Below are 13,018 nucleotides of genomic sequence, written 5' to 3' on the forward strand. Positions count from 1 at the left end.
AAAACCTTTAGGAAAGTGAGTGTGTAAAAAAATATGCTCATGACTGATTTGCTTCACTTAAGCTGGGAACTGCGTGCAGTGTGATCCTACATAAGTCGTCTTATCCTTGTGTTTTGGTTTGGGTTTGATTTTGTTGGTTTTTTTTGTTTGTTTGTTTCTTATCTCTGCCACTGTTTTAGTATTTAGTAGGTGGGAGATACAAGGTAAGAAGTGGCCCTAGAGCATGTTTGTGTAGTGACTGCCATAAAAAGGCCACTGTTTTCTCTCTGCAGTTCTGACGGTTTCGACCAGATCTTACCATTCCAAAGTTAATGTTTTAACTTATGGCTTAATTGCTGCTTAATGCTGTTCCAGTGTGTGTCTTAGTAGGCAGCACATAAGCTTGAATACAAGTCCAAGCTGCCTGTGAGGTTTTGTCCATGTTGAGGGTAGCGGTTTTGTGAAGAGATAAAGTTAACAACGCAATAGTATCCAAATGTATTATCCTGTTGTACTTAAGGAACGACATGAAGCTGTTGTACGTCGCACAATTGAAAGAAGCCAGAAGCCAAAACAAAAGCAAAACAGGTGGTCCTGGGGAGGAGCACTACATAACCGCATTAATAACACAGGTAAAGAGAGAGGCCTGGTTTGCTAGCCAGTTTCCCTGCCCTGCCAGTTAACTGGAATTTACTCGCTTCTGTTAAAAGGAAGGAGGATTCAGTGTTTGCTGGTTTAAATTCTTTGCTCTTGATCATCATATTGCTAGCAATGGCATGTTTCTGGCATTCTTGTGTAGCAAAAAAGGTAACAAAGAGAAATCTGACCAAAAGTTGAAGCTTGTTTCAGGAGCTGACTAATTCTCTTACTCTGTCTTGCTACAGCTTCTCGCTTCTGCTGCTTTGGTGTTGTTTGTGTATGTGTGGGTGTGCTTGTGCCGTGTCAATCTTGTGGTATGAGCTATTGTGTGCAAATGCTAAGTATCATGGCTCAAGAAATAGGTCTGGTGGAAATAAGCAAATACTAAGATTAAAACAGACAAAAGGAAGAAAAATTATTCTTTGTAATAAGCTATCTGTATTTTGTACAGACATTCTGGGAGATAGAAATTCCTTTTGTCCCCTATAAAAACTTAAAAATGGGCAAATTAAGTGAATTTTAACTACATGCTTTTTCCCCCAGTTATCTTCTCTAACTTAATCCGCAAATCATGGATGTGTGTATGCCCTGTTAAATATGACTTGAACCCAAAAAGAGAACTTGTCCTTTTTATTTCTTTCACCAGAAAATGGTACTTAGAATTCTTCTCTTCCTACTCTAATGTATACATTTCAAGGTGTCCAACCTTTCATCAAAGAGGGCAAAAAAGTTGAGGAAGAATGCTCTGAAACCTGTCATATAGAAGTTCAATAAACAGTTATTTCTCATTGAAGGTTACATTTTTTGCTTAACTCTGTATGACTTATTTGATTTTTTTTTTCCTTTACTGTGAAAAATCATTGTCTTGCATTTTGTCCCTAGGTTATTTTTTTGAATCATCATTCAGCTTTCTCGATTTAGCAGGCCTGGAGCACCACTTCAGATCTCTGGGTGGTGCTAGAAAACCTGGTACATAATTGCTGTGGTTTGTTGATTCCTTTACCCATAGCTAGTTCTCAGGAAATGAGATCATCAGTAACTAAACCACCCTCATGTAGTTGCAATGCATGCTTAACATCATGCTGATAGATTAGAACTGTTGTTAGTAGCAGATTTTCTCATTATTATTTGTTTTTACTATGGAGAGTTACTACTGGCTGACTCTAAAGATTTGGCACAATTCACTGAAGTGAAGCATAATCTGTCTTCTGGAATTCAAGGAGACACAATTTGAATGTTTTGGTCTATTCTAAAACCCTTTTGGCACTCTACATATAACAGGATTTAAAATTATTTTGCACGTGAACATAGACATACAATCAGCTGCACTGGCTGATGTGTTGCTCATGGATATTTTTATTCTTTTTTTTAGAACAGAGAAACCAGCAATCTTCTAGGCGATGGATTGCATTTGCCCTGCTCTACTTCTAAAGGATTCATGTTGCCAACACCTACACACAAATCCTCATGCTAAATTACATTCATTTAGATAATGTTCATTGACACAAGAGAATTGTGTGCTTGCCAAAATACAGGAGGTGATTTTTTTCGTATTGTCATTTTTCATCTTCAAAAAGCTGCTTTGTGCAGTGTATCCTTTATGCCAAATGTAGAAATTTCTTGGCTGTGCTGATATGCTATGCATTTTCTCAGCTATAGATTAGATACAAGAGATCAAAATCTCCATCCTGTTCCCACAGATACTGTTCTCACAAAGACCTGTGACATGTGGAGCCTGAATATCCCGTCTCCAGTACTGACTTGCACACAGTACTCTCAATATACCATATAGATCATTGTGGGGTATTGTTGACAGCCTACAGGGGCCTGTCTTAGCTATAACATTTCGATTTCTGCTTTTAAACCCCATTTCTGAGTTTTATCTCCCTTCCAGAACCCAGTTTGCTGGTTCTATACACTATGGAAATTTTTTGTACACAGTGGGTATACTTTACTTTAATCCACTAGGTCAGAACAGATAAATACAATGCTGTTGTACTTGTCATAGATAAACAATTGCATCTCGTCTGCAGTATCTACTTTAGATCCTACATGAAGTCCTTGGATTGCAACCTGATTGAATGATAATCCATGAACAGAATATTTTAGATGTGAAATTTAAATGATTTTGTGCCCAGTCTTTGAGTCACCTGTACAATGTCTGCTGAGAAGTCCACTCTATTTTGAAAGTACTTGTGGTAGAGCAGGAATGACCTAGTCATGTTTTTCTCCTCCCACTAGTGAGTTAGGAACTTGCACTACTGCATGTGGGCTGTCAATTAGCATTATCTCCATTTGTTTTAGATCCAAACAGGCGGTCTGTTTCAACAATGAACCTTTCGAAACATGTTGATCCAGTCATTAACAAGCGGCTCTCCTCCTCATCTGCAACATTACTAAATTCTCCAGACAGAGGTACAGTTTTAAAGAAAAAGGAAAAAAAAAAAAAAAGAAAGCAAGAAAGAATGTTCTATATTGATGTATTACTTTGCACAGAAACCAAGCTTCTGAAGTAATTTTCTGAACTTCATTTAAGTGGGAGTAAAAAGACTTTAAATGTGAAAAGTAAATGGTTGAATATTTTTTCGTATGAGAAGTAATATATATTTCTTGTTCTTTAAAACAAGAACTTACCTAAACAATCTTACTTTAGCAAATGATAAAAGCAGTGCTTCTGTCAGGTTTTTAGTAAATGAGGTACAACTATTGAAAGAATACATCGCTCCATAGTGCATGTAATCATGTGTGATCTTTTATTTGCATTAGGCCATTTTGTCATGATTTTGTTTTCCTTTCTTCCTTGGTAGTAGTTCTTGAATATCTAAGAACACATTGCATGAAGCTTTCAAGCAGTTATTTTATTACCGTTTCTGATTATTTTTATTGAAGAGGCATGTGTGGTTTTCATATAGTCTGTTTATTGACTTTTTATGTCATTACTCCTCAAAGATTATTTTATTTCAGTGTATGTTTCTGTTGTTTACAAGTCTGCACAAATGATAAACCATCAAGCATTTGGAAATTAATGTATCTGAATTGCTACCTCTGTTCTGAGGATTTATGAGATTGAAAGACTGAGCTTAAAAGAGTCTGATGAAAGAATCTCTTGTACAGTATGTGCAAAGAGCTTTGCAGAAAAGTGTTCGGTAGGAATTTTTTGTCCTTTACAGAGAATGAGAAGTTCTGTTCCATTTCAATCCAGATAAATACACATTTTAAAAAACAGTCTCTAGAATGGGATTTTAGTTGTGTCGCAAAACTGATTGGTATGATTTGTGTGCCTTAACTAAGGGTCATGTTTATGTGTATGTTTGTATGTGTGTATCTGGTTGATTTGATGAGCAATGTTAATCTTAATGGGCTAATCTAGTTGAAGAGTCTGGTAACTTTCAAAAAATACAGCATTACATTAGGAAATAATTTATTCCAAAACTCCAGTAATTTTTTTCCTCTAAGCATTGAAATCCAGTAATTTCAATTTCTACTAGCTTTTCAGGTGTATATATTTTTTTGCAGATGGTTTCTGTTGTTTGGCAGGGGCTGCTTCTTTGAGGAAAGATCTTAAGAGGGTGAAAGAACAGCAGCAGATGTTAAATATGTAGTCTCTTGTGGACTGTAACTCACTGTGTTATAGTTTCTGCCACCCATTCAAATTCAGGAGAAGTTAGACTGACTACTAGGCAGCGTAGCAGTGGGGAAAGGGAAGGAGCATGGAAGAAGTGATGACTATATGTCAAAAACTTTAATTTTTTGCTATTAGAACAGCACAGAACTCTGAAGGAGTCCTTTATGTCTTTCAGGACTCCAAGACAGAAAGCAAATCCAAGCACTGTAAGTGCCTTCTTTCTTGTGTGAGGTCATATGCCTAAATCTAGTTGAGCATGTATCTGGAGAAGTGCCAGTGGTCTCTCCAGTGGCCTCAACATCTTAAGGCAAATGCTTAAAGGAAGGCTCTGTCTGCTCCCCATTTCACCTTCTAGAGTGCACTCAACCACACTTTGTGTGTAATGCATGCTCCTACGTGCAAAACAGTGAGCTGGAGATGAGGATGATAAGCTTACCCTAAGTGGCTTAATGCTGTCATCAGGAATGTCTTCTCTTAAGCAGCACCTTTTTATGATTTGAAGGACAGGAATTATTTTTTATTTTTGCCCAGCAAAAGACCCAAGTTTTCATTAACTAATTGCCTAAAGAATGGTTAATTCCTTTTCATATATGATGTTGCTATATAGCTCTTTACCAGAATTTTACAATTGGGCAGCTTTTCATCATGCTTTTATGTTAGTGGTACAGGTCTGAGTAGTTGAAACTGTGGGAAAACATGAACACATGTATTCACACATGTATTCAGGTTGTTGACCAGTATATTTTGGTGACTGTGCTCTTTAAGGAAAGCTCAGCAAGTGGATAATATTTTAGATGAGGTATAAGTTACACACTTTTAGATTTGAAAAGCAAAATTTGTACCACAGTTGTGTTCTTTCTCTTTTCTACTGTGCTATTCCTTTCAAATAGGTGAAGGTCTCAACCACTGCATCACCATTGTTTGCCACCTTCATGGAAGAAATTCAGGGACTCCAGAATTGTTTTCTGTTGAAAGAGAATCTAAGCATAGAGTAGTTTTGCCCATCTACTCTTTACCGTGTTTGTGGCTCTGTATGAGCAAACACCACTGTTGTAACTGGTCTCCCCTTCGTGGTGCTCGTCAGGAGGCCTGTTCAATCCCTGTCCCCCATCTGTTTCTAGGATTAATCAGATGCTGCTGTTTGCTTACTTGCAATTTATTGTGCTGCTGCTGAGATAATTTTACAGTGTTCGGTTTATATATCCTGAAGACAAATATAGATGATTGTAATCAATGCACTGTTGCCAGCTCCCTGGGACTTTGTGTGTTTTTCAGTTACAAATTAAGCTATAAAGATATTTAATCTGTTTAAACTAATCTGCTTGTAGCTGTGGCCAGGGGTACTTGCTTGCACCGGCAACCCTATAACGAATGGGCTTCCTGCATGGAAACAAGGAGCAAGCAGCCCTAAGAGTGATAGCCTAACACAGCATGAGCATAAAAAATAGTTTCCCTTTGTCTGTCAGATAGTGTGAAGAACTGAATCTCGAGAACACTGCTTCCACCCCCCCACCCCCAAGGTATTAAAAACAAAAAAAAAAGCAAGAAAAAAGCCATCAACTGACTTCATTGACTCAAAGTTGATCTTGTTGTTTCGGATGCTCTTTGGTTTGTATTCCATTTGTTTCAGTGTCAATTTGACACCAAAGTTAAGTTGTTCAATGCATGTAGGTGTTAATACTCTTATACTTGTAACCCAGCGGGCAGAAGTTTGTCTGTTCTAGGCTAATGGTGATGCTGATGACTGGGAATATGTGTTTATCAAATATGATACTTTTAGAGAGCATATGAAGTAGTTGGTATGTGATGACCTTGATCCACAAAGCTGAGGTGTATTTAAATGAACTCTGATCTAAACCAATTTGGGGCATCTAGGGAGATGGCTAAAAGTGTTTTGACACCTGAATCAGGCCCATTGCTTATATGGAGAAGAGAGTTTTTGTTGGTCTCTGTTAGCTCACTGTTTGGTGCATATCAGGTAGCTCACTCCCAAACACTGCTTCAGTGCCGATAGTTGGATGCTGTGGGCACACGATTGCTTCCAGTAGGTAATGTGGGTATAAGCTCCTCTGTGTCTGGGACAAAGACAAGCGATTTAAACCATACTCACTTCACTAACAAATGGCATAGGTGGGACATGACAATTTAGTGTTCTAACTCATCAATCTCTTAGCTGTGTCCTCGTGAAACTACTTTATCTCTGGGGCCTCATATAGGGTCTGTGCTGACCCACAAGGCCATATTGCATTATGATGTTTACTTATCAGCAGCCTGCAGCTGTACAGATGAACTCCACAAAATTGATCGTATACATGGCACTGATTTATTGGCCTAAAATTTCAGGGACTGCTTTGTGAAGTTGTGTGATCTTTGTGTTAAACTACAATCAGAGAGTTTCTCCATACTCATGCTTGTGAGCCTCGCCTAGTAAAGCCTGAGACCACAAAAAAGAATCTGTTGTCTTTTAACAGTAGTTTTAAGCAGTGATCATACTGAGCATGGTGCCTGGAGAAGAAAGGAAGCAAAGATTTTGCCATTATTGCATCAGTTTGAGGGTAGTTCTGTGATTCCTCCCTCCCCTTTCATCATTAAATTGCAAGCTTTATGGTAATGTGTGAGCTCTAATAGAGGTCTCTGTAGGCTATTTTGTGTGTCTGTAGAATCTGTACCAATGCAGAATGGAACTATTAATCACAAAGAGCTCTGGCAGCAGTACACTTTGTAAGGACACTTATCCAGAGAGCCTGCTGTGTTTGAGAGTCCTATATTTCTATAGTAATGCCCCTTATTGAGTTAGCAGAATTTAGGGGAGCAATTTGAGCAGTGAAAAACAGCCCTGAGGGCAGATTAGGCAATTAGATTTTCATAGGATGAGTTGTCAAATTCTATATTTAGGAGTGGCAACTGCTCTCCTAGTACAGAAGTTGTCCCATAATCCCTGATAGGGAATATCATGTGTGCAATACATCAGTATTAATTTGATAACAATTTGCCATAATGGTACAGCCAGTAACACAACTAAATGTTCAGATATATGTTCCTATAAGAATTCTGTTACTCAAACAGGGTAAGAATAAAATGCAAAGTACTGAATGATTGCATGCTTTTGATCTTGCAGGACAGGTTCAAGGTTTTCATGGTATGCAGTAGTGATGAGCTAATACTAATACTTCTACAGCATGTATTTGTGAAGTGTTTGATCTAACATGTTGCTTGTATGGTGCATGTTCAGCTCGCCGCCTACAGCTCAGTCCATGGGAGAGCAGCATTGTTAACAGGCTCCTGATGCCCACTCACTCTTTCCTGGCCCGAAGTAAAAGCACCGCTGCACTGTCTGGAGATGCAGGTAAATCCACAGGAACAGAGGCTTCATGTCACAGACACTTATTTTTCCACATTACCTGTGGGAGGTTGTAGTTATTGGTCTAATTATGAGCATACGGTAGCATCCCAGAATGATCTTTAATGTCCGTGATTACATTGCAAGACAGCATGAAAGTTTGCTTGTACAGTTGTTTGCTACGCCTCTTTCTCTGTCTCCGACCATCTCTTTCTTGATTTCTGTTCTCTTCATTAATGCAATAAATGAATACAACACACACAGGGCAGCAGTGTCACACTGTCCATGGCTATCTAAGGAAATGCGCACAATGTTATGAAGAGTTCATTCAGGACACCCACTGCTAAGGCTGTGAGCTGCTTGCTGCAAAGGATAGTTTCACTCTCTGTAAGGGCACTTCCCACATGGAGCAAGTTAGACTTGTAGAAAGATAGGCCCCGGTTGCCATGGATTTAATACGTGTGAATTTAAATGTGCAGGTTTAGTGAGGTTATAATAATTATAAAGTTCTCTGCCAGCCCCAGAACAGGTCTCTTGATATACTAACTGAGGTGAAAATTAACATGCAGAAATGTAGAAATATTTCTAGGTGGTAACTTAAAGTCCAGGGAAAATGGTATTCCAAAGACAACCAGGGCATGCTTGCTTATCATGTATTTTAGGCAGGTGACAGCTGCCTCTTCTTTTATCGTGGTATGTTTTATGATCATACACTGTGGACTTGATGATTACAATAGTATATTGCTGCACATGCTGAATGCTTAAGTCTAGACAGGTCTATCTTGTCTGATAGGATTTTTATTCTAATTAAAGGACATAGAACATAAGAAGGCATAGAGATCTGGTAAGATTACTTTTAAAGATGCTTTCACTTGAGAGCTCTTACAAGTAATGAGACTGCAATACAGGAGCAAAAACATGGATGATATTCTGCAAGCAGTGGACTAGACAAGTACAGAATTCTTTTTAACTCTTCACAAACAACAGCTGGTAAAATAAATAGTTAATGTCATTTACCAAGCAGGATATTGGAAATTCAGCTCTTTTTTTTAGGGAAAGCATTGTCTTAGTTTCTTAAGTGGTTACTTTACTGAAGCAAGCATGAAGATTTTCTTTTCTGACTGATATTGTTGGTTCTGTGCCATAAGCTCTAAACTGAGTAGCATATTGCAAATATTGCAGGAATGACTCACTTGTCAGTTATCAGTATGAGGTAATTCCCTGAAATGCCTTCCCTATGCTTACTGGAACTGTACCACCCAGAAGAATAATCCATCTGCTTGTTGTTTTCCAGGTATTATTCTCTAGGAGCAATAACTGCAGTCCCTTCATGCAGGATGCTTCCTGGAGATTAATGATCAGGTGGTGATAATGGCTCACAGCTGTGCTCTAAGCACTCAACTCATCCCAGCCTGTCATTATTCCCTAGAAAATTACTCTGCCCTTTGGCTGTAAAGATAAATTATGATGCAAAAAAATCAAAATCAAATTAAATATGGATTCGTGCCCTTAAATTTTAAGTGAGCTGTTAGGGACATCCAACATTAAGAGTATGTCTCGCTCTTTTTTTCACATAACCCTCCAAAACCAAGGTGTTTTTTTAATAACTCTCCACAAGCTCCTCTGAGCAGATGTAATCCTGTTGGTACAGCATTCCCTGGGAGTGCTTCCTGAAGCACTGTTTGGCAACAACACAGATGGAAATGATCTGCTTGTCTTTTAATACTTATGATATCATCTTTGGTGGTAACTTCAGATAATCAGGGTACAGCGAGAGAATTGATTCACACAGTGTAGCAACCACATAAATTACAAGGTGTTTTAAAACATATATTGTGCCACTTCCTCCTATCTGGTTTAGATACACTCAGCCAAAAAAAAAAAATCCCCACAAACAAAAGCCCCTCTTTTCTTGTTTCTTGATTTTTATTTATTCTTTTAAGTCAGTCATTTTATAATATCTCATTAAACAGGAATTCCTATAAATAGTAAGGCAAGCATGAGTGCTGTTGCTGTTCTGCTTACATGAGACGCTCTTTATTCATAATGTTAATCTCTTGGTACAGGAGAATTTGCAGTGTTAGTACTATTAAGTCTATGAGCTCTTCCTGTAAGAGCAGCTGTACCATTGTAAAACTAGAAGAATTAACTGTATGTGGAACTGCATTCTTTCGAGTGTGCTCAGAGAGGGATCTACAGGCAAGAAATTTTGGGAGTGCTTACCAAGAAAACTGAGGGTGTAATTCTCTTGCTTTGTTGTTGTTTTTTTGTTGTTGTTGTTTGGTTGGTTGGTTGGGTTTTTTATTTATTTAAAGGGGGATAGGGGAGATACCATATAGATGCTCTACTTTTCCTTCCAGTAACATGCTGAATAATAATAATGGTAAGACTGTATTAAATGACCAGGAAGGACAAACAGGAGCAGACAAATAAATCTCAGCAGTAACAACATAGTTTTTCCTAGTCTCCTCCTTCGGTTAAATCAAGAGAAAGCCCAAGACTACTTTGCTGCAAAAAGTTCCCCATGATACCTTTTGCACTGTTACAATTCTCTTTGAATGTATAATCGGAACACTGTATATCTGATAATCTGTTATTGGCAGGAGATGTTTTGGTAATAGTCTTTTATCCTTGTGCAAACCAATGAAAACTGCTGTCCTGGTTACTCAAATATTAATTTCTAAGTTCATTTGTAGTTGTTAGCCTGCTTTTTGTAATGTGTAAAATAGTTTGCTTTGAAGAATGTATTTGAGTCAACTGTTATTCTGGGTTATCAAGGAATATTAAAAGTTCTTAAATGGGTGGGTTTCAAATAGAAGCCTTCAAAAAGAAAACACGTCACTTGCTAAAAATTGTAGACAGCAGTTTCATTGATTTCCTCGGTGAAGCTGGTTTGTATTCTTAATGTGTTTTGATGTTTGTGTGTGTTTCCTTTTATTTTCCTCCACTTCCAAGATCAATTAACAGGCATTCTAATTTTAGTTTGATTGTTTTCTATTCTGAATGCAATTGAAATTCATGTCAATGTAAATACTAAGCCAGTCAGACCAGTCATTTTGTCCACTGCTTTTTCACCAGTTGTATAAAAACTTCACAGAAAACCATCATTATTTTCTACTACTATGTGGCATACTTGTTGATGTATTCAAAATATTTAGTTTCCAAATGGAAAAGTACCTGAGTGTCTATTGAAATGGTATCATTACTGTATGTGTGGCCAAGCTAGTGTATCAAATGATGGTTCTGACTTGAAAATTAATCATTCCTCTATGTATTAATACCTTCTTTCTTTTCTGTCTTTCTCGGTTGTTTCTCTTCCTGCTGGCTTTCCTCTGTCAATTCTCCAATGCTGCTCTGTAATTAAAATTAATAAATAACAAAACCAACCAACACCGTAGTTCTCCCCATTTGTCCCCGTTCAGCATCTTGCAGCCCCATCAGTCCTCTGTCCTACAAGGCCATGAACTGTAGGAATCCAGGAGACCGAACAAAACTTTATGCCTCTACTGATGCTGTTGGACGTAGGAGAACAACGCATCTTGCAGGGGTAAGCATGCCAGATGTATATGAGTGTCTCATGCCATGATCCACTGATTGCATTGTTTGTTAGGACAGGAAGAGTTGCAAAGATACTTGATGAAGTCTGATCCTCCCCTCTGTGCTGTCCCCACCCCTTCCAATTTGTTTCATAGTTGGCTGGATTTTAAGTGAAATATAGGACGTTATGTGGTGATGTGGCCTGATTGTGCACCGAAGAATCAGTGTAGAAAACCACCTGTGTTTTCCGAACATCCATGATTGCAGAGTGGATGCCTTAGCTTCTCACAAAGCACAGGGGCAGTCACAGCGTGTGTTCCTTTTTCTCAAGTGGATTCTTTGCTGCCTTTTAAGGCCCAAGGTGGTGTTGCAGCATTTCCCTTAGTGCCACCTGTTTTTCCCAGCAACCTGTTTTTACAAAGCCTGTAGAATTTCTTGTCTTCTGATAGCAAATTCAGCTGAGCCTCTGGGAACCCTAACTATTCTATGATTCTGTGATTCTATAAAGAAGGGGGGAAGGCATGCACTGACGTATATGCACTGACGTGTCCTCAACATAAAAAGGACATGGAACTGCTAGAACAAGTCCAGAGGAGGGCCACGAGGATGATCAGGGGACTGGGGCACCTCCCGTATGAAGACAGGCTGAGGAAGTTGGGGCTGTTCAGCCTGGAGAAGAGAAGGCTGTGTGGAGACCTCATAGCAGCCTTCCAGTACCTGAAGGGGGCCTATAGGGATGCTGGGGAGGGACTCTTTGTCAGGGACTGTAGTGACAGGACAAGGGGTAATGGGTTAAAACTTAAACAGGGGAAGTTTAAATTGTATATAAGGAGGAAATTCTTTCCTGTTAGGGTGGTGAGACACTGGAATCGGTTGCCCAGGGAGGTTGTGAGTGCTCCATCCCTGGCGGTGTTCAAGGCCAGGTTGGATGAAGCCTTGTGTTGGATGGTTTAGTGAGAGGTGTCCCTGTCCATGCCGGGGGGGTTGGAACTAGATGATCTTGAGGTCCTTTCCAACCCTAACTATTCTATGATTCTATATAAGCACATACAGCGCTATCATTTTAGCTTTACTTTCTTAGGAGAAAAGTTAGCGAAGTTTTAGCTAGTAAAGTTTTCCTCATTGAGAAGGAGGAGGTTGGTTTGTAAGCAAGGCTTCCTACAGATCACCTGTTCATTCTGAATTATTTGGTAGCAGTACTATGAATGATCTGTGCTTGCAGGGAAAGTCAGAACTGTGTGATACACGCAGACCGAATACTTGTTGACTGTGCTCCAAGCCAACAAGATGCAGTCCTCTCCAGCTCATTTGTTGAACCTGAGCAGTTACATTTTCCCTTGTACCCTATGGCCTAAGAGTGAAGTCATCTCTGCAAATGATAGAAGTGTTTGCGTTTTTGTTTGGCCTGGTGGGCAAAATGTAAGGAGGCAGTTCTGCTATTGACATCCTTGATGGAAGCAATGTTAATGAAAGTCACATGAATCATAGCCAGTACTTGATCTTCCAGGCAGATGGTATTGTATTGAAGTTTTAAGTTAAGGCATAGCATCGGGATGTATCTGTAGAGAAATCTCGTAGTATACATGCAATGCGTATAGTGCATTGCGATGTCCACAGCTATCAGTTTAACATCTCTTGGCTCTTTCTGTTTGCAGGTGGTTTAAGCTTTGGGGAGTTTTGTGTTGTGTGGTGAGGGTTTTTTGCTTTGTTTTGTGGGGTTTTTTTTGTTTTGTTTTTAAAGAAGAAAGGTTAGTACATTTTGGTGGAGGATGCATTATAAAAATGTTAATACAAAGGGACTGAGTTAACTGCTGTTTTCAGTAGCCTGTATGGTATGGAGAATCTTTTATTCTCCTACAAACTTTTGTAGAAATTCAGTTTTTTACTTTATTGATGTT

At 38.8% G+C, this 13,018-nt stretch overlaps 1 protein-coding gene across 8 annotated transcripts in view; it reads left to right on the forward strand.

Annotated features, from left to right (window-relative positions):
- MAP7 (microtubule associated protein 7) overlaps nucleotides 1-13,018 on the forward strand; it is a 112,790-nt gene that overhangs the window by 80,198 nt on the left and 19,574 nt on the right. For all 8 annotated transcript variants that reach the window (XM_065680791.1, XM_065680790.1, XM_065680785.1 and 5 more), the window contains exons 5-8: nucleotides 500-611; nucleotides 2,923-3,033; nucleotides 7,476-7,589; nucleotides 11,006-11,130. In XM_065680791.1, coding sequence (XP_065536863.1) covers nucleotides 500-611; nucleotides 2,923-3,033; nucleotides 7,476-7,589; nucleotides 11,006-11,130 — 462 coding nt within the window. The remainder of the gene's footprint in view (nucleotides 1-499; nucleotides 612-2,922; nucleotides 3,034-7,475; nucleotides 7,590-11,005; nucleotides 11,131-13,018) is intronic.

This window comes from Lathamus discolor, chromosome 5 (assembly GCF_037157495.1).
Source record: "Lathamus discolor isolate bLatDis1 chromosome 5, bLatDis1.hap1, whole genome shotgun sequence".
NCBI classification, from domain to species: domain Eukaryota; kingdom Metazoa; phylum Chordata; class Aves; order Psittaciformes; family Psittacidae; genus Lathamus; species Lathamus discolor.